Below are 22,079 nucleotides of genomic sequence, written 5' to 3'. Positions count from 1 at the left end.
CCACACACGTCAGGAAACTGGAGTACCCAAAGAAAACTCACACAGCTACAGGATTTTGTCAGTGATAAATAATTGGTACTAGCATAAATATCAAAGACCACAAAACTTCTGAGAGGGCTTTTGAATTGGAACATTCTACAATAAAGGGCATTTAGATCCTAGACAGCAGCCTACCTGAATAAAACAAGTAAGCATCCCTGAATCACAATAAGGTTTATCACTGACAAGTCGCATAATTTGTGAATAGTCAACATTTTGGGCCGAGACCCTTCATCAGGACTGTCAGTGATGGATGAAGGGTCTCTGTCTGAAACATCGACTGTTTTACTTTTTTCCCCACAGATACTGCCTGGCCTTCTGAGTTTCTCCAGCATTGTGTGTGTGTTGCTTGAATTCCCATCATCTGCAGATTTTCTTGTGGTTTATGTTGTGAAATTTGCTGTTCTGTGGCCGCAGTACAGTGGAAGACAAAAAAACTACTTTAAATTACAAACAGATAAAAATTATGCAGCACACACACACACAATGGCCACTTTATTAGGTACACCTTTCCAGTGCGGGGTAGAAAACCCTTCCACCCACCTTCTTTGCCCCCAGAACAGACTGAATCCTTCATGATATGGTTTCAACAAACTGCTAGAAACATTCCTTAAAGATTCTTGTCCATGTTGATATATAGCATCAGGTAGTTGCTGCAGATAGGTTGGCTGCAAATTTCCCACCACATCGCAAAGGTGCTCTATTGGATTGAGATCTGGTGACCATGGAGGCATTTAGAGTACACTGAACTCATTGTCATGTTATTGGAAGCAGCCTGAGTTGATGTGTGCTTTGTGACACTGTGTGTTATCCTGCCGAAAGATGCCATTAGAAGATGGGTAGACTGTGGCCACGAAGGCATGCACACAGTCAGTCAGTGGCACACAGTCAGTGACAATACTCAGGCAGGCTGTGGCATTTAAACGATGCTCAATTGGCATTAAGAGGTCAAAAGTGTGCCACACCATTACACCACTATCACCACCAGCTTGAACCACTGACACTATGTGGTGCATTACAGCTCAGATCCAGAGAAATGGCAAATATAATAGACCTGAAACCAAAGTCTGCCTTACCTGCGTGTCAATTTTGGGATCTGGTGAATCATCAGTACAGTGAAGAAATCTGGGTGAATAAAAAAGCAAACATTAAACAGAATTAATTAACTATTCAGTTCATCAGAACGATCACAGTGATAGGGTTTTTTTAAAATTTTTAGAACCTGTCTAACAAGGTTTACAAAGGAAATGGAGAAGACTGTTAGCTTCAATGTTATGTACAATGTCTGAACTAACAGTAATTTCGATAATAACATGCACTGAATTGTGTTCAAAGTGGGCATGGTCCAAATACAACTGAATTGAGAGGGTGTTTCTTTGGAAGAGTGGCAGGTATTTTGTCCTCCAAGTCAGTCTCATGCAACTTTCAATCAACTGTGTGAAGCAAAACAAAATATCCCAAATGAAAGATTTAAAATCAGTCAAGAGCTTTCCTGAATAACGGAGTGTGGTAGAAATAACAACAAGGGGGAGGAGTTCAGCAGGTCAGGCAGCATCTATGGAGGAGAAAAACAGTTGACGTCTCAGGCCAAGACCCTTCATCACCGAACATTTTGTAAGTGTTACTCTGAACTTTTCCACATCTACAGAATCTCATGTTTAAGCTGTAAGCAGCATTGATCACTGCTGATCACTCAGGGAAAATACATAGTATATTCCCTCCAACCTTGCAAATGGACAGATTTGCAAAGCAGTTAAATCAAAACATTGATTTAGGATGCACAAACTGCTCAAAATGGCAGAAGACCAAAGGGTACTTGGAGGTGGGGACTGTGTTGTATGCGTCAATGTAGCTCTTGTGATTTTTTTTTGTTCTCTTCCGTGGCGCACAGGCATCAGGCAAGCCGAGCACTGACTTCCCCAAGTTGAGCCAGCACTTGCTATTTCAACTGCTGCAGTCTGTGTGGCAAGTCCCATAGCAATTTTGATAGGCAGTGCAACAAAATCTATCTAGCAGCGTTACAGCGCCAGCAACCAGGGATCAATTTGCCACTGAGTGCAAGGGAGTTTGTACATTCTTCCTGTGACCAAGTGGGTATTCCGGATATCTCCCACATTCCAAAGACGTATGGGGATAGTATGGGTGTATTTGTGTGCCGTGCGTTCACTGGTCAGGAAGAGATGGTTATTATGCTGTATTTCTAAACCCAGTGTGATGTTCCCAAGTGCCTGCTGCTACTGCCCTGTCCATAAGTGTGGGGGTTGCAGCACTGCATTACATAGACAATACACATAGAAACATAGAAAATAGGTGCAGGAGTAGGCCATTCGACCCTTCGAGCCTGCACCGCCATTCAGTATGATCATGGCTGATCATCCAACTCAGAACCCTGTACCTGCTTTCTCTCCATACCCACTGATCCCTTTAGCCACAAAGGCCATATCTAACTTCCTCTTAAATATAGCCAATGTACCGGCCTCAACTGTTTCCTGTGGGACAGAATTCCACAGATTCACCACTCTCTGTGTGAAGAAGTTTATCCTCATCTCGGCCCTAAAAGGTTTCCCCTTTATCCTTAAACTGTGACCTTCGTTCTGGACTTCCCCAACATCAGAAACGATCTTCCTGCATCTAGCCTGTCCAATCCCTTTAGAATTTTATACATTTCAATAAGATCCCCCCTCAATCTTCTAAATTCCAGTGACTATAAGCCTAGTCAATCCAGTCTTTCTTCATATGAAAGTCCTGCCGTCCCAGGAATCAATCTGGTGAACCTTCTCTGTACTCCCTCAATGGCAAGAATGTCTTTCCTCAGATTAGGGGACCAAAACAGCACACAATAGTCTAGGTGTGGTCTCACCAAGGCCTTGTACAACTGCAGTAGAACCTCCCTGCTCCTGAACTCAAATCCTCTCGCTATGAATGCCAACATACCATTTGCCTTTTTCACCGCCTGCTGTACCTGCATGCCCACCTTCAATGACTGGTGTACAATGACACCCAAGTCTCATTGCACCTCCCCTTTTCCTAATCGGCCACCATTCAGATAATAATCTGTTTTCCTGTTCTTGCAACCAAAGTGGATAACCTCACATTTATCCACATTAAGTTGCATCTGCCATGAATTTGCCCACTCACCTAACCTATCCAAGTCACCCTGCATCCTCTTAGCATCCTCCTCACAGCTAACACCGCCGCCCAGCTTCGTGTCATCCGCAAACTTGGAGATGCTGCATTTAATTCCCTCGTCTAAATCATTAATTTATATTGTAAACAACTGGGGTCCCAGCACTGAGCCTTGCGGTACCCCACTAGTCACTGCCTGCCATTCTGAAAAGGTCCCATTTACTCCCACTCTTTGCTTCCTGTCTGCCAACCAATTCTCTATCCACATCAATACCATACCCCCAATACCGTGTGCTTTAAGTTTGCACACTAATCTCCCGTGTGGGACCTTGTCAAAAGCCTTTTGAAAATCTAAATATACCACATCCACTGGCTCTCCCCTATCCACTCTACTAGTTACATCCCAGCATTTGTGCACAAGGAGTGGAGGGAAAGCAGATTGACTCAGAATGACACTAGGCTTTGAATGTCAGAGTGACACCCATCTGGGCAAGGGAAGAGTTTTTCTCATCACACATCGGACCTGATAAAATGAAGAACATCAAACAGTACAGCACAGTACAGGCCCTTTGGCCCATAATGTGTTGACCTACTCCAAGATCAATCTAATCCTTCCCTTTCACCTGGCCCTCCATTTTTTCAATCATCCAAGTACCTATCTAAAAGTCTCTTAAATGTCCCTAAGGCATCTGGCTCTACCTCCACCCTGGCAGGATATTTCATGCACTCACAACTGTGTAAAAAGAACTACCCTTGACATCCCTCCCATATTTTCCTCTAATCACCTTAAAATTAAACCCCGTCATGTTAGCCATTTACATTCTGGGAAAAAGCCTCTGGTTGTCCACTTGATCCAGGCCCCTTATCATCTTGTACACCTCCATCAAGAAGAAGTCAAGTTAAGGTTTTGGCTGTCGATTAAGATTTAGTTAATTGTCACATGAATGTGCAAGTATATGGTAAAATGTGTTGTTTGCCTTAACAGCCAACACAATCTAGGCAAGCACTAGGGGCAGCTCTCAAATGTCACCACAGATTCCAGAAGCAACATAACACGCCTACCACGTTCAGCAGAACGAAACAACAGCAGCAAAACAAGCCTCTTCCCGCACTCACAAAATATCAGCTCATTTGCTAAATCATTGATTAAAGATCAGCTTCATTTGTTACATGTATATCAAAACATACTTTTGAACCCAAATCGTTGGCACTGTAGAGCGTCGCTCTAACCACTACACTACTGTGTCACCTTGTCAATGTTATCGTACCGCTGTAACGATCTTACATGCTAATAGGCCTTTACTATTCATGGCTTGAACCTACATACAAAAGCCCACTGCTTCAAGAAGTCAACACTTTCAGGAACAGAAACAATGGAAAGAAAATGGCTGGACAAGATATTCAACTCAATCAATAAAACCAAACTCTTTGAAGGTAGAAATATCAAAGACGCTGGTACGTACGGTTGAGTCAGGTCATGCATAACAAAGTCAGAGCTTTTCAAGAGCAGGAAGATGTCACTCAGGTTTCTGCACTTGAGAGAGCCGTTCATTGCAATCCACTGGGCATCCTAAAAATGGGAGAAAAGACAAAGAGATTGTGGGCTTGGTCATTTGATCAAACAGAGCATACTGACATTAGTGAGCATTTCACATTCCCTCCCCTCAATGGACAAGCACTTGGCTGATTTTCATTAAAAGGTAAGCAAAATATAATTTCATGAATTTTGAACTTCAAACCTTATATCCTGCAAACTGGGTATGTGGGAACAGTGAATAATAATCGTACACAGGGCAGAAAAAATAAAAGTAGAAAATGAAGAGTGTATCTTGGGATTTTTTTTGGCTCGTAGGGATGGTTTTAGGGACAGACAGAGGATTTAGGGATCCAGTTAGGGTTTAGGAACAGGGACGTGGGTGAATTAGGGAACAGGACAGAGTTTAAGCCTCTGTTCTGCATTCAAGGGTCAGTGACGAGTTTACTCTTGGATTAAATCCCATAGAATACTTCATTATAAATAATTGTTCTTGTGATCAGATGGTAAATACAATAAATAGGGAACTTGTACAGGCAATAGTCTGATTCCTAGCCTATAAGCACCACGGTAGCATAGCAGTTAGCACAGTGCAATTACAGCCTGGGGTGTCCCAGAGTTCAGAGTTCAATTCCGGCACCATTCTGTAGAGAGTCTCTGTATGTCCTCCCTGTGGAATGCGCAAGTTTTTTTCTGGGTCTTCCGGTTTACTCCCACAGTCCAAAGGCGTGTAGGATAGGTTAATTGCTCATTGTAAATTGTCCTGTGATTAGCTTAGGGTTAATCGGGTTTGTTGGCAGATGCTGGGGTGGCACGACTCGAACGGCTGGAAGGTCTGACTCTGTGCTGTATCACTAAGTAAATAAAAATAAATAAAGCACCACACGTAGAACAGGAGTTCAGCCTCTCACATGAACTTTGCTCTCTAAAAAGTCAAGGCTGTGTTTTACCCAACTATATTTCAAATTCCTTTACCCTCACATACAGTTTCAAGAAAAAGTTTGTGAACCATTTGCAATTACCTGGTTTTCTGCATTAATTACTCATAAAATATGGTCTGATCTTCATCTAAGTTTCAATAACAGAAAAACACCATCTGCCTAAACTAATAACACACAAACAATTATAATTTTCATGTCTTTATTGAACACGCTGTTCAATCATTTACAGTCCAAGCTAGAAAAAGTATGTGAACCCTTGCACTTAATAGCTGGTCAGCAGCAAAAACCTCGACCAAACATTTCCTGTAGCTGCTGATCAGACTTGCACAATGGCGAGGAGGAATTTTAGACCATTCCTTCAAACAAAACTGTTTCAGTTCATCAATATTTGAGATTTCTTGCATGAAGAGCTCTCTATAGGTCATGCTACTGCATCACAATTGCGTTAAGGTCCGGACTCTGACTTGGCCATTCCAAAACATGAATTTGCTTCTTTTTAAACCATTCTATTGTCGATTTACTCTTGTGTTTCAGATCATTGTCTTGTTGCATTATCCAGCTTCTATTAAGCTTAAGGTGATGGAATGCTACCCTAACATTCTCCTGTAAAGTGTCTTGATACAATTTTGAATTCATTGTTCCCTCAAGCAGTCCATGCCCTGAGACAGCAAAGCAGCCCCAAACCATGATGCTCCTTCCACCATGCTTCACAGTTGGGATGAAGTTTTATTGTTGTGGAGTTGTGCACCTTTACCTCCAAACATAACAGTGTGCATTTCTACCAAAAAGTTCAACTTTTGTCTCATCTGTCCACAGAACATTGTCCCAGAAGCGTTGTGGAAGGTGATCATTTGAAAACTTGAGATGTGCAGCAATGTCTTTTTTGATAAGCAAACTTACTTCCATGAACATCATTCTTGTTCAACGTTTTTCTTATAGCGGACACATGAAAGAGACTTCAGCAAGTTCTAGAGGTTTCTGCAGGTCTTTTGCTGTTACCCTTGGGTTCTTTTTCACTTCCTTCAGTATCCATTGATTGGGAACCTGACACTAAGTAAGCTTTTATACAAGGCATTACCCCAGAAGTTCACATACTTTTTTGAACCTAGATTGTGATTGTTTAAGTGGTGTACTCAGAACTGACAAGATGTAGTTCAATTGTTTGTTACTAGTTTACGTAGATTGTATTGTCTGTTATTGTGACTTAGATTAAGATCAGACCACATTTTATGAGGAATTAATGCAGAAAACCAGGTAATTGCAAAGAGTTCACAAACTTTTCCTTTCTACTATAAGCAAAAAACTGTCAGTTGAATTTGAATTTATTTATTTAAATCTTACATCTGTCCCAGAACGTGAGGGAGTAAAAATCTTTGCATTATGACTCCGTTGCAATGTACAGATGTGTGAATTTGTAAGTCTGATGGCTTGTAGAAAGAAGCTGTCCCATAGCCTGTTGGTCCTGGCTTTAATGCTGTGGTACTGTTTGCCAGATGGAAGCAGCTGAAACAGTTTATGGTTGGGGTGGCCGGTTTCCGATGATCTTCCAGCCTTCTTTGCACACCTGCTGCTGTAAATGGCCTCAGTGGAAGTTCACATCCACAGAACCGCTGGCCTGTCCACACCACTCTTTGCAGTGCCCAGTGATCAAGGTTGGTGCAGTTCCCAAACTAGGCAATGATACAGCCAATCAGGCTGCTCTCAGTGGTGCCCTGTAGGTCTTGAGAACTTGGGGCTCATGCTGAACTTCTTCAGTCGCCCGAAGTGGAAGAGATGCTCTTCTGCTTTTCCTGCCACACAACCAGTGTGTACAGTCCAGGTGAGATCTTCAGTGATGTGTATACTGAGGAACTTGAAACTACTCACCCTATCAACTGCAGTCCCATTGATGTTGATCAGGGTGAACCTGTCTCCATTCCTCCTGTAATCCATGATCAGCTCTTGTTTTCTGGACATTTAAGGAGACATTGTTAACTTGACAGCACTGTGTCAGGATGTTAACCTCTCCTCCGTAGCTAGAAATATGGCTGATCAACATTGTGTCATCTGCAAATTTGATCAGCAGATTGAAGCTGTGTGTGACAGCGCAGTCATGGATGTAAAGGGAGTGGAGGAGACGACTCAGGACTCAACCCTGGAGGCACCTTTGTTGAGGGTCAGAGGGGCAGAAGTGAGAGAGCCCATCTCTACAACTTGTTGGCGATCCACTTGCTCAAGGTGGGGTGCAGGTCAAGGTCTCTGAGCTTCCTGTCAAGTCTGGAGGGTGTTGAATGCTGAACTGCAGTCCAAGAACAGCATTCTAGTGTATGCATCCCTCTTTTCCTGGTGAGTGAGGACAGTATGTAGTGCTGTGGCTATGGCGTCATTGGTAGACCAATTCCATTAGTAGGCTAATTGTAGGGTGTCCAGTATGGGTGGTAGCATGCTGCAGATGTAGTCTTTAACCAGCCTCTCAAAGCACTTGCTTATAATTAAGTTGAGTGCAAAGGGCGCCAATCGTTCAGACATGCTACCTTGGTTTTCTTAGGTACAGGGACAATGATGGACGATTTGAAACAGGAGGGCACTACACACTGGGAGAGGGAGAGATGAAAAATGTCTGTAAACACACCAGCCAGCTGTTCCGTACACACTTTGAGGACCCATCCTGGGATACCGTCTGGCCCCGCTGCCTTGCGGCTGTTGGCATGTACTGCGTACCTCAGCCTCCAAGATGACCGAGAAGCAGCTCTCCTCAAGGGTTCAGTCTTATCAGCCTCGAATCAAGAGTAAAAAACATTTAGCTTGTCTGGGAGCGAGGCGGCAATGTTGGCTCTGCTGCTGTGTTTCCTCTTGAAGTCTGCGATGGTGTGCAGTCATTGCCATACATTGCATGTGTCTTTCTCACAGAGTTGTGACTGGATTTTGTCCTTGTCGCTGTTTTGCTACCTTGATGGCTCTACATAAATCATCATGCATCTCCTGAGCTCCTGTTGGTCTCCGAAGGCTTTATCCCTTGTGCAGAGAGCAACACACAAGTGAACTATTTATCCAAGACTTCTGGTTTGGGTAGACACACATCAAGCAGAGGGTCCCAGTAGAAGAAAGGCAACACCTTATGACTGAATGCCATCTTTCTGATGTTCAAGAGTCAGTTGATCATACCAGATGTGACTTTCAGCTTCTTGTAAGAGAAGTGCAGAAAGAAGTAAAGAGATAAGCAGAAAATTACATTGCTAATTCAGAGTACACACACGGCTGCTGTACACAGTACTATCTAGAAGAACAAGATGGCGCTGCGTATATATTCACATATGTTTTACATGTTTACATATAAAATTACTTAAATTACTTAACATTGAGCCCAGCACCAACATAACATGCCCACAACTTAGTAACTCTTGCCTGTATGTCTTTGGAATGTGGGAGAAAACCGGGAAACCCAGAGGAAACCCACATGGAAAATGTACAAACACCTTAAAAACAGTGATGGGAATCGAACTCTGGTCAGTGATTGCTGGCACTGTAAAGTGATTGTGTTAACCACTACACACCCATGCCCACTGGCTAGCATGGATGTGAAGAGCTGAGTGGTCTGTTTCAACACTATGATATTAAAAAGTTTTTAAAGTACACAGAATAGCAAGATAGAGGGGCTTTAGCTAAGAATTCTAGAAAGGGATCTGTTAGCATAGGAACAATTAGTTAACCATTCTAGTTAGACCCCACCCCTCCCCAGATCACCCCCCCCCCCACCCACTCCCCTTAATTTATTTCTCCTCCTGCCCTCAATCAGATTTATTCCTCACAAAGAGATCCAGCAAGTTCATCCTGTCAGTCCACTGTAGTTACCCCTGCACTGGTACCTTAACTATAAATTCCATCCAATTTTCCGAGTTCTCATGTGTTTAACCTGAATCTGTGTTTCAAAATCAATGGGAAGATAATTCACTGCAGCCAATCAGTAAATGGGATTCATTAGCAAGGACGAATAAAAATAAAGCAGGGGTAACTGGAGCGGCAATTGTTGGAGTTGACCAGTGTTATACTGGGGAGTCATTGGCCTTGGCTCATCAGTCTTGGGCGAGGTAAATAGAAGCTAAGTTTCTTCTTTATTTTCATTCCTTGTCTGTTACGGAGTAGTTAGAACAGTGAGTATGACTCTGGGGTAGTGTTATGTACTTTGTGTAAGATGAGGGGAATCTGAGAGACCTACAGCTTCCCAAATAACCACATCTGCACCAGGTCTACTGAGCTGCAGCTCCTTAGAGAATGTGTTAATGAACAGGAGCTGAAGTTCAATGACACTCGGTTCATACAGGAGACTGAGAAAATGACAGATAGGAGCTATAAGTAGGTAGTCACCCCTAGGTTGCAGGAAGCAGGTATCTGGGTGGTCACCAGAAGGAAGTACAGAGTTTCTCTGTGGCCATTCCCCTCAATAATAAATATACCATTTTGGATATGGTTGACAGGTTGACCTAGCACAGGGAAGCTGCAATGACCAGGTCTCTGACACTGAGGCTCAGAAAAGAGGTGAAGAGAACTGCAGTAGTGATAGAAGATTCCACAGTTAGAGTAATAGAAACAAGATTCTGTGGACGTGATAAGAGACACCCAGATGGTATGTTGATTCCCAGGAGCCAGGGTCAGGGAAGTCTCAGATCCGATCCACAGCATTCTAAAGGCAGTGGGTCAGCAGCCAGAAGTTTTGGTACATATTGGCACGAATGACACAGGTAAGAAAGGCGAGGAGGTCCTGTAGAGAGAATATAGGGATCTAGGTAAAAAGCTGAAAAGCAGAATGCCAGGCTAGTAATCTCTATTACTGCCTGTGAAAAATACTAGTGAGGGCAAGAATGGGAGCATTCAGCAGATAAATGTGTGACTGCGGAATTGGTGCAGGGGGTAGGGGTCCATATTTCTGAATCATTGGGATCTCTTCTGGGGAAGGTACGACCTGTACAAGAGGGATGCATTACACCTGAACCTGAGGGGATCCAATATCTTTGTGGGCAGGTTTGCTACAGCTGTTCGGGAGGGCTTTAACTAATTTGGCAGGGGGATGGGAACTGGAGTGATAGAGCTGAGTTTCGGCAGTTGGCTTACAGAGGAAGTGTGTAGTGAGACTGCTAGCAAGGATAGGCCAATGATTGGGCAAAATTGCAGGCAATGGATGAGTTGCAGTATAAAAGGGGGACAACATTTAAAAGGTTGATGCATACGGGACTGAAGGTGTTACATTTGAATGCACGCAGTTTAAGGAATAAGGTTAGATGAACTTGTAGCACAGTTAGAGATCGGCAACGTACGACATGGGCATCACTGAGTCACAGCAGAAAGAAAAATATAGCTGAGAGCTTAACATCCAAGGATACACATTGTATGAAAAGGACAGACAGGTAGGCAGAGAGGGTGGGGTGGCCCTGTTGGTAAAATAAATGAAATCAAACACTTAGAAAGAGGTGACAAAGGATTGATAGGTGCAGAATCCTTGTGGGTACAGCTAAGAAACTGCAAGGGTAAAAAAGATGCTAATGGAAGTTATATACTGGCCTTTAAACAATAACAAAGATGTGGATACAAATTACAACAAGAGATAGAAAAGGCATGTCAAAAGGGCAATGTTAATGATAGTCAAGAGAGATTTCAATATGCAGACAGATGAAGAAAATTAGGTTGGTGCTGGATCCCAAGAAGGGGAATTTGTAGAATGCCTATAAGATGGCTTTTTAGAGCAGCTCGTGGGTGTTGTGCAATGAACTGGGATTACAGCTTAAGGTAAAGGAACCCTTAGGGATAAGTGATCATAATAGAATTTACCCTGCAATTTGAGAGGGAGAAGCTAAAGTCAGATGTATCAGTATTACAATGGAGTAAAGGGAATTAGGGACATGAGCGAGGAGCTGGTTAAAGTTGATTGGAAGGAGACATTAGCAGCAGAAGTGACAGCAGAGCAGCAATGGCTGGAATTTCTAGGAGAAATTCAGAACTTGCAGGATAGATCTAGCCCAAAGAAGTAGGATTGTAAAGGCAGGATGACACAACCGTGGCTGACAAGGAAAGTCAAAGCCAACAAAAGCCAAAGAAAGGGCATATGATATAGCAAAAGTTAGTGGGAAGTGACAGGATTCAGAAGCTTTAAAAAAAAATATCAACAGAAGGCAATGAAAAAAAGTCAAAGGTAAGCTGTCCAAAAATATCAAAAAGGATACCAAAAGTGTCTTCATATAGATGAAAAGTAAATGAGAAGCGAGAGTAGATAGCATGCCACTGGAAAATGATGCAGGAGTGGTGATAATGAAGGACAAGGAAATGGTGGACGAAATGAATAAGTATTTTGCATTAGTTTTCAATGTGGAAGACACTAGTGGTATGCCAGAAGTTCGAGAGTGTTGGGGGCAGAAGTGAGTGAAGTTGCCATTACAAGGCAGAAGGTGCTTGGGAAGCAGATAGTTCTGAAGGTAGATAAATCAACTGAACCAGATGGTCTACCCCAGGGTTCTTGAAAAAGTACCTGAAGAGATTGTTGAGGCATTAGTAATGATCTTTCAAGAATCAATATATTCTGGCATGGCTCCAGAGGACTGGAAAATTGCAAATGTCACTCCATTCTCAGAAGGGAGACAGACAGAAGAAAGAAAATTATAGGCCATGGTTGGGTGTCGATTGTTAGAATGTGTCTTTAGGATACTTGGACGCACATGATGAAATAGGCCAAAAAAGAAATATTTCCCGACAGATCTGTTGGAATTCTATAAAGAAATAACAAACAAGATAGACAAAGGAGAATTGGTGGATGTTGTGCACTTGGATTTTCAGAATGTCTTTGACAAAATACATCATATGAGACTGCTAAAGATAGGAGTTCATTACAGGAAAGGTACTGGCACGTTCGGAAGATTGGCTGACAGGCAGGAAGCAAAGATTGGGAATAAAAGAGGCCTTATCTGGTTGGCTGCCAGAGACTAGTAGCATTCATTTCGAGATGACTAGAATATAAAAGCAAGGATGTAATGTTGAGGGTTTATAGGGCACTGGTAAGGCATCGGAGTATTGTGAGCAGTTTTGGGCCCCTTATCTAAGAGGACGTGCTAACATTGGCGTGAGTTCAGAGGAGGTTCATAAGAATGATTCCAGGAATGAAAGGGTTACCATATTAGGACCAATTGATTGCTCAGGTCCTGTACTCACTGGAATTCAGAAGAATGGGGTGGGGGGGGTTCTCATCGAAACCTAATCAATGTGGAAAGGCCTCGATAGAGTGCATGTTGAGAGGATGTTTCCCATGCTGGGGAAATTTCTTTAACCAAAGGGTGGTGAATCTGTGGAATTCTTTGCCACAGGCAGCTGTGGAGGCCAAGTCCTTGGTATATTTAAGGCAGAGGTTAATAGATTCTTGATTAGTCAGGGCATGAAGGATTACAAAGAAAAGGCAGGAGACTGGGGCTGAGAGGGAAATGAATTAGCCCAATGAAATGGCAGAGCAGATTTGATGGGCTATATGGCCTAATTCTGCTATCATTTCTTGTGGTCTTATGGGAATAACCTGGCTTTAGTAACCACTTGAAATTGTCCTTTTCCAATATTCTTGCTGTCACTTGAATTAAAAAAAATCTTCTCACCCTCAATTCAGCAATGTTTACATGAAATGCAAGGCTGGTTTATGAGCAGTGTAATGGCTACACAGAATTACCTTACAACTGAATAAATTACCACTATTTGGGCAAATACTGACTAATACAAAGTAACTTAATTAAACATAGATCCAAAAGAAATACAAAATGGCATTTGAAACGTTACCTGTTTATTCCCCTCCAATTACTGAGACCTCCAGCATTTTGTGCTTCTCAAGATTTCTAACATTTGCAGAATCCCTTGTGTTTACAAAGTGGCATCTTTTTCATTAAAGATATCCCTGAGACAGATTGAACTGTAGAAAACCCAAACATAAAATAGAGCAAAGTTGTCCAGCATTCTCTTACCTGAGGAGCGCTCCAATTTAGCTTTGGAAATACGCTACCTCCAAGAGAATTTATAGCTTCCTGTACTTGCGCTGCAAAATCTGGAAATTCTGGAGCCTACATATTGGAAAGAAAATCATTAAAGTTAAATGTAAATGATAATAAAACACCATAATATAGTGGTGTTTATCCAAAACCCACCAGTTGCTGCTCTAAGATAAATTTACAATTTATTGTAAATTTCAAAGTGTACAAGTTCCGTTAATGCCATACGCTTAACTCCATGACTAGCTTAAGTAAAGCTCAGGAAGCTGCAATCCCTTTACCTGAATAGTTTTCTTTGTCCTAGAAACAAACAAATACCACAATATATTTATCCAATACACTAATAATGGGATAATATGGTAGCGGGGCAACATGGTAGTGTGGTGCTAGCGTAATGCTTTACAGCACCACCAGTCCAGGTTCAATTCTGTCGCAGTCTGTAAGGAGTTCATACATGCTCCCCATGACCGTGTGGGTGGCCTCTGGGTGCTTCAGGTTCATCCCATTCAAAAGACATATGGGTTAATAGGTCCCATGGGTACAATTGGTCAATATGGGCTCATTGGAGCTGTTACCATGCTGTATCTCTAAATAAAACAATAAATTAAAATGTCAGCTACTTACTGTAAGAGTAGTCACATTCTCATCGTCTGACCACTGTATGAAAGGTACAAAAAGCTAATTAGAAAACAAGACTTATAATGAAACCAATGATTCAGAGCACTTAAGGCAAAGATGTAGCATCAATAATGGAACAAGGTTTAGTTGAGGCAATAATAGAGACCTGTATATCCTGCTCCTCATCACAGTCTTCATTTGTATGTGAACAACTTGGGACTTCAGTTCTGTATCAATTGGAAACAAATCTCTCATGAAAACAAAGATCAGAAATGTACAGTGTTACAAATCATGAAAAATAAAAAGAAAACTTAAGAATAAAATCAGTACAATAAAGTTATTAGGAAAACGTGTGGAAACTCAATAACTATCAAAACAGAAATGTTTCCCTACACCACTGGAGACCAAATGCATTTTCCAGGCACATTCTACAGAGGACAGAATGTATTGCATTGTATGTTAAATTAAAAATATTGGTTGATGAGTGTACATTTCAGAATTCAATGCATAAAAGTGAATATTTAACATTTTCATAAATACAATTTACTAAAATAGATACGTCTTTCACAATGAAGATTAGACAAATTTCCAAGATATATAATTTGTTGCAATAAACCGATTAAATAATAGTAGGTAAACATGATCTGTGTTAAGAACCTAATTACTTTCTTGTTTTTGATATGGATTATGTGAAAGCTCCCTCCACAGACGGTTCTTGGCTCTCTGGAGTTCCTCCAGTGCTTTCTGGTTGCTTCAGTTTCCTACTGGTTAGTTTCTGGTTCCAGTCTCTCTCATTCTCCAAAGTTTATAATGAGGGCATCATAGTTCAGTTTTAGTTTTTTTTTAAAGTTTGTAGGGATAGTTTTGGGAACAGAGAGGGGTATTAGGGATCAGGTTAGGGTCTAGGGACAGAGATGTGGAGGAGTTGGAGGTCAGATGAGAGTTTAGAGATCAGGTCAGAGTCTAGGCCCCCACTCTGCTTTTGAAGGCCAACAATGAGACAAAGGACACCCAGAGTCAAAGCCTCCACTCCACACTCAAAGGCCAGTGATACGGACAGGCAATGAAGGACACCTGTGGATGTTGGGCTCTCCCCAGTTGGTGGGTCCCAGGATCGGATGTCCACATGAGTGGGAAGTATGAGGGCTGGTGACTCAGCAGGCCTGGAGATCAGGGCCCTGACATCAGCTAATCTGGGGGTCAACACAGAAGAAAGAAGCCTTCAGGTGGATCAGAAGTCCGATAGTTGAGCCCAATACCTGGAGACAGGAAGCTCGGAGGCCTAGGGCTTAGAGGACTGTCCGTGTGTGCGGGTGGGTGGATGGAAGGCTGGAAAGGGGCTTGTTTTATATTTGTTGTTTTTCTTGTGTCCTGTATTGTGCTGAACATTGTGGACATGCCACATTGGTGCCATGACATGTGGCAACACTTGCGCCTCCGACACATTCTTGGGTCTATTGGTTGTTAATGCAAACAACACATTTCACTGTACGTTTTGATTATGTGTGAAAAATGAATCTGAAATCTAATACAGAAATTAAGATCCTGTTTTAATTGTGGAGATGATGGTGAACATATTGATGCAATATATCACTCCACTCTTTAAGAAAGGAGGAAGGCAGCAGAAAGGAAATTATAGACCAGTTAGCCTGACCTCAGTGGTTGGGAAGATGTTAGAGTCAATGGTTAAGGATGAGGTGATAGAGTACTTGGTGGCACAGGACAAGACAAAGTCAGCATGGTTTCCTTCAGGGAGAAATCCTGCCTAACGAACCTGTTGGAATTCTTTGAGGAGATTACAAGTAGGATAGATAAAGGGGATGCAGTGGATGTTGTATATTTGGACTTCCACAAGGCGCCACACGAGGCTGCTTATCAAGTTAAGAGTCTATGGTAATACAGGAAAGTCACTAACATGGTTAGAGTTTTGGCTGATTGGTAGGAGGCAGTGAGTGGGAATAAAAGGATCCCTTTCTGGTTGGCTGCCAGTGACTAGTGGTGTTCTGCAGGGGTTGGTGTTGGGACCACTTCTTTTTATGCTGTATATAAATGATTTAGATGATGGAATAGATGGCTTTGTTGCCAAGTTTGCAGATGATACGAAGATTGGTGGAGGGGTAGGTAGTGTTGAGGAAACAGGTAGGATGCAGAAGGACTTAGACAGATTAGGATAATAGCAAGAAAGTGGCAAATGAAATACAATGTTGGAAAATGCATGGCCATGAACTTTGGTAGCAGAAATAAATGTGCAGCCCATTTTCTAAACGGGGAGAAAATCCAGAAATCTGATAAGCAAAGGGACATGGGAGTCCTTGTGCAGAACACCCTAAAGGTTAACTTGCAGGTCAAGTCGGTGGTGAGGAAGGCAAATGCCATGTTAGCATTCATTTCAAGAGGTCTAGAATACAAGAGCAAGGATGTGATGCTGAGGCTTTATAAGGCACTGGTGAGGCCTCAAGAATGTGTTGGAGGCAGCCAGCAAGTGTGAATAATTTTGGGCCACTCATCTTAGAAAAGATGGGCTGGCATTGGAGAGGATCCAGAGGAGGTTCACAAGGATGATTCCAGGAATGAAGGGGTTATCATATGAGGAACATTGGATGGCTGAGTCTGTACTCGCTAGAATTCAGAAGGATGGGGTGGGAGGGGGGGGGGAATCTCGTTGAAACCTTTTGATTGTTGTAAGACCTAGACAGAATAGATGTGGAAAGGACATTTCCCATGGTGTGAGAGTCTAGGACAAGTGGGGACAGCCTCAGGATAGAGGGGTACCCTTTCAAAACAGAGACACAGAGAAGTTTCTTTAGCCAAAGGGTGGTGAACTTGTGGAATTTGTTGCAACATGCAGCTGTGGAGGCCAGGTTGTTGGGTGTGTTTAAGGCAGAGATTGATAGGTTCTTGATTTGAAATGGCATCAAAGGTTATTGGGAGAAGGCCAGGAACTGGGGCTGAGGAGGAGAAAAAAATAGGATCAACCATGATTGAATGTGGAGCAGGCTCAATGGGACAGATGGCCTAACTCTGCTCCTGTCTTACGGTCAATTATGAAGAAGGCATGTCAGTGGCTACAGTTCATTAGGAGTTTGAGGAGGTTTGGTATGTCACCAAAGACTCTGACAAATTTCTACAGACGTTCCGTGGAGAACATTCTAATTGGTTGTACAACCACCTGGTACGGAGGACCCAGTGCAAAGGATTGGAAAGAGCTGCAGAGGGTTGTAAACTCAGCTAGCTCCATCATGGGCACTAACCTCCCCAAAAGGCAATGCCTCAAGAAAGCGGCATTCATCGTGAAGGACCCTCATCATCCAGGACATGCCCTCTTCTCATTATTACCTTCAATAACTTGATACAGGTGCCTGAAGACACACACATTTTAGAAACAGCTTTTTCCTATCTGCCATCAGATTTCCGAATTCAGTCCATGTGCCCATGAACACTACCTCACCTTTTTGTACAATTTTCTTATATTTTCTATTGCAACTGTTAAGTTTTTTTTAAATGTACTGCACTGTCTGCTACCACAAAACAAGAAGTTTCACAAGTTATGTCAGTGATAACAAATCTGAATCTGTTCTGATGTGTCATAAGGGCCCAGAGTGCGTGCGGGTTACATTATTCCCTTTCCTGAAGGCCATTACTGATTTTACCAGTCAGAATATCATGATTGATAAATCTTATTTCCACTTCATCTGATCCACATTTATGAATTTGAAGCCCCTCTCTGCATGCTGGAAATCAAACTCCTGCCCTGAGATCAGTGGTCACTAATTTGACCACTAATGCAGCCATACATTAAGTTAAATTAGTGAAAGGACTAATGTCCTTTGCAGTGATTGCAACAGGCAGATATTGAAAGGCCACAATTAGCTTTGACTGATAAGATTGAACACAAAGCCATTTGGATTAAACAGATTTGTCACTGCTTGATGAAAGAAACTGGGAGATAATATTCATGGATGATTCAGAAATCTGATGGCAGAGGGGAAGGAGCCATTTCTAGACCATTGAGCATTATTTTTCAGGTATTTAGATGGTTTAATCACCAATTTTTTTGGCAAATAACAATCAAGGCCATCACAGACAGATTCAGATCTACACAAGCACACATTCCTAAATCCGTACCTTCCGGAAACCACCAAAGTCCCATCATCCATTAAGTAATCAATAACATTTTGTGGGAGTGGAAGAACAATGCTGTAAGATGAGGAAAAGCTATGTAAACAAAGTGATTGCAAGGATATTTCAGTGAAACAATGCAAGGGTTTATGATCAGGGAAAATAAATTTTGTAATTGCTTCAGCACTTTTACTCAATGTCAAATTTTAAATGCTTCGCCACTGGTGATTACAGCAGGCCCTTTGGCCAACAATGTTGTGCTGGCCCTTTAACCTATTCTAAGATCAATCTAACCTTCATTTGTCTTTTATCCATGAGCCTGTCTAAGAATCTCAAATATCCTAACGTATCTGCCTCTACCACCACCCAGCCACTGCATTCAACGCACCTACCACTCTTACTAAAAAAAATAAACCAGCTCTAATAATCCCCCACACCGCGCTTTTCTTTTATGGCTCATATGAGTCATTTCTGCCTTGAAGATAAACCAATTTCATCCTCAACCTTCCTGCCTCTCCAATTCTTTTTTTTTTGTTAACCTCAACCCTTAAAATCCAGGCTAGATTGAGGGTCTCAAACTGAAATGTTGATTGTCCGTTCTGCTCCTTCCCCCACAGATTCTGCCTGACCCACTGAGGTCCTCCAAAAATTTGTTTTTCACTCCAGATACTAGCACCTGCAATCTCTTGCATCTCCTTCAAATTCACTCCTGGGCCAATTTTGTGTCAGAAGCCCCAACAAGCTTGGTGTCAAGATTATATTTGATGTCACTCTTTGAGAGGTTTATTATGTTATAACAATTTGCATAGTGATCAGCCAGAGAATTTATCCCAGGGTGGAAATGGCTAATTCAGGGTTGGGTATTGGGGGGGGGGGGGGGCGAGGGGGAGGGATAATGTTAAGGAGATCGGAAGAAAGTATAAGGAGGGGGATGACAGAGGTAGGCTTTTTTTTAAATATACAAAAAGAGGTGGGTGCATGGAACACTCTGCCATGAATGGTGGTAGAGGCGAATACATTAAAGACTTTAAATACATACGGAAGATAGAAAACTGGAGAGCTCTGTGGAAGGGAAGGATTAGATTGATCTTGGAATAGGCACAATGTCAAGGGCCAAAGGGCCTGTACTGTGCTGTACATTCTATTGCAATTAATCTTTCTCCCTGCTATTGAAACAGTGACGAGCTGCTGATTATTTCCAACATATTCTGTTTCTAAACAAGATTAGATAATCTCAGGAAGGATTACTCCAAAGGAAACTATAGTTGCTTAATAATAAAAACATGTCTTTTAAAGAAGACAATTAGCCCATTGATGCACGGCTAGTTGATAGAATTAGCACTGCCATATCACTGATTGTAGCCTAGCTCCATACTCCAGGTGCGAACTGACCAATGCCCTTTAAAGTCTCAAAATTATGTCCTTGCTCTTATATTCTAGTCCTCTCAAAATGAATTCTAACATTGCATTTGCCTTTCTCACTAACTCAACCTGCAAGTTAATCTTTGCGGCATCTTGCACAAGAACTCCCAAGTCCTTTTGCACCTCTGATTTTAAAATTTTCTTCCTGTTTGGAAAATAGTTTACACCTTTATTCCTTCTACCAAAGTGCATGACCATACACTTCCATCTGCCACTTCTTTATCCATTCTCCCAATCTATGTCCTTCCTCGACATTACCTCCCCTCCACCTATTGTCTGCAAATTTGGTCACAAAGGCATCAATTCCATCATTAAAACTGTTAACAGATAATGTAAAAAGAAGCAGTCCCAATACAGACCTCCACAGAACACAACCAGCCACTGGCAGCCAATTAGTATAACCGCTACCGCCCCCCCCCCCCCAGCCTTTATTCTCACTCTGCCTCCAGCCAGTCAGCCAACCTTTTTATCTTTTCTGTATTACCATTGGCTTGTTAAGCAGCCTTACGTGCAGCACCTTGTCAAAGGCCTTTTGAAAATCCAAGTGAACAACATCCACTGACTCTGTCTATCCTGTCATTTATTTCTTCAAAGAATTCCAAAAGATCTGCTAGGCAAGATTTTTCCTGAAGGAATTCATGGTGACTGTGGCCTACTTTATCATGTGTATCCAAGTACCCCTAAACCTCATTCTTAATAATGGACTCCATTTTCCCAACCACCCAAGTCATGCTAACTATCCTATAATTTCCTTTCTTCTGCTTCCTTCCCATCTTGAGTGACATTTGTAGTTTTTCAGTCCTCCAGGAACCATTTTAGAATCTAGTGATTCTTGAAAGATCATTACTAATGATTACAATCTCATCAGCTACTTTTCAGAACCTTGGGGTATAATCCACCTGGTCTAGGTGACATATCTACTTTTAGATCTTTCAGCTTCCCGAACACCTTCTCCTTTATAACGGCATGTAAACTCACTTCTGCCCCAACACTCTCAGATTTCTGGCATACTGTTAGTTAGTATCCTCCACAGTGAAGAATGGTGCAAAATAGCTATTTAGTTGGGTCTGCCAATACTCTGTCCTCCATTACTACCTCTCCAGCGTCATTTTCCAGTGGTGCAATATATATTCTTGCTTCTCTTTTATTCCTTATATCTGAAAAAACTTTCGGTATACTGTTATTTTCGGCGAACTTACTTCAATGTTTTTCTTTCCTAATGGCTTTTTAGTTTCCTTCCATTGGTTTATAAAAGCTTCCCAATTCTAACCCTACTAATTTTTGCTATATTATAGGCCCCCTATTTTGCTTTTATGCTGTCTTTGTCTTCCCTTGTCAGCCACAGTTGCCTCATCCTTCCTTTAGAATACTTCATCATTGGGATGGATCTTTTCTGTGTCTTCTGAAGTGCCCCCAGAAACTCCAAACATTACTATTTCACTCTCATTCTGTCTGAACTGTATTTAGTCACATACTTAAAGATCTCCTTTACTTCAGCTTCAGTGCCGCAAAGCTCCCTCGCTTCCACTCCCACAGGCACTCTCAACATCACCAAACCCCACCTCCAGCAGAACCTTCCTGGCCCTCACGTGGACACTCCCTCACCGCGCCCCATTTGGTGCACAGCACTCCTTTTCAAGCCACGTGGCGTTCCCTCAACCGCATTCCCCGGCCACACGGTGCTCCCTCAGCCCCGCCCCCGAACCCGCGGCGCTCCCTCGGCCCCGCCCCTGGCCACACGGTGCTCCCTCAGCCCCGCCCCCGAACCCGCGGGCGCTCCCTCGGCCCTGCCCCTGGCCACACGGTGCTCCCTCAGCCCCGCCCCCGAACCCGCGGGCGCTCCCTCGGCCCCGCCCCCGGCCACACGGTGCTCCCTCAGCCCCGCCCCCGAACCCGCGACGCTCCCTCAGCCCCGCCCCCGAACCCGCGGGCGCTCCCTCAGCCCCGCCCCCGAACCCGCGGGCGCTCCCTCAGCCCCGCCCCCGAACCCGCGACGCTCCCTCAGCCCCGCCCCCGAACCCGCGGGCGCTCCCTCAGCCCCGCCCCTGGCCACACGGTGCTCCCTCAGCCCCGCCCCCGAACCCGCGGGCGCTCCCTCAGCCCCGCCCCTGGCCACACGGTGCTCCCTCAGCCCCGCCCCCGAACCCGCGGGCGCTCCCTCGGCCCCGCCCCCGGCCACACGGTGCTCCCTCAGCCCCGCCCCCGAACCCGCGGGCGCTCCCTCGGCCCCGCCCCCGGCCACACGGTGCTCCCTCAGCCCCGCCCCCGAACCCGCGGGCGCTCCCTCGGCCC

General features: G+C 43.3%; 1 protein-coding gene across 1 annotated transcript in view; it reads right to left on the bottom strand.

Moving 5' to 3' along the window:
- Positions 1 to 22,079, bottom strand: part of cdc123 (cell division cycle 123 homolog (S. cerevisiae)) — a 34,137-nt gene that overhangs the window by 11,792 nt on the left and 266 nt on the right. Inside the window, exons 2-7 of the mRNA XM_073066562.1 lie at positions 18,372 to 18,443; positions 14,413 to 14,473; positions 14,253 to 14,285; positions 13,605 to 13,700; positions 4,629 to 4,735; positions 1,116 to 1,164 (exon numbers count right to left, since the gene is read on the bottom strand). Of these exons, the coding sequence (XP_072922663.1) occupies positions 1,116 to 1,164; positions 4,629 to 4,735; positions 13,605 to 13,700; positions 14,253 to 14,285; positions 14,413 to 14,473; positions 18,372 to 18,443 (418 nt within the window). The remainder of the gene's footprint in view (positions 1 to 1,115; positions 1,165 to 4,628; positions 4,736 to 13,604; positions 13,701 to 14,252; positions 14,286 to 14,412; positions 14,474 to 18,371; positions 18,444 to 22,079) is intronic.

The sequence above is a fragment of the Hemitrygon akajei genome, chromosome 14, assembly GCF_048418815.1.
Source record: "Hemitrygon akajei chromosome 14, sHemAka1.3, whole genome shotgun sequence".
NCBI classification, from domain to species: domain Eukaryota; kingdom Metazoa; phylum Chordata; class Chondrichthyes; order Myliobatiformes; family Dasyatidae; genus Hemitrygon; species Hemitrygon akajei.
This window is presented reverse-complemented; position numbering and strand designations above follow the sequence as displayed.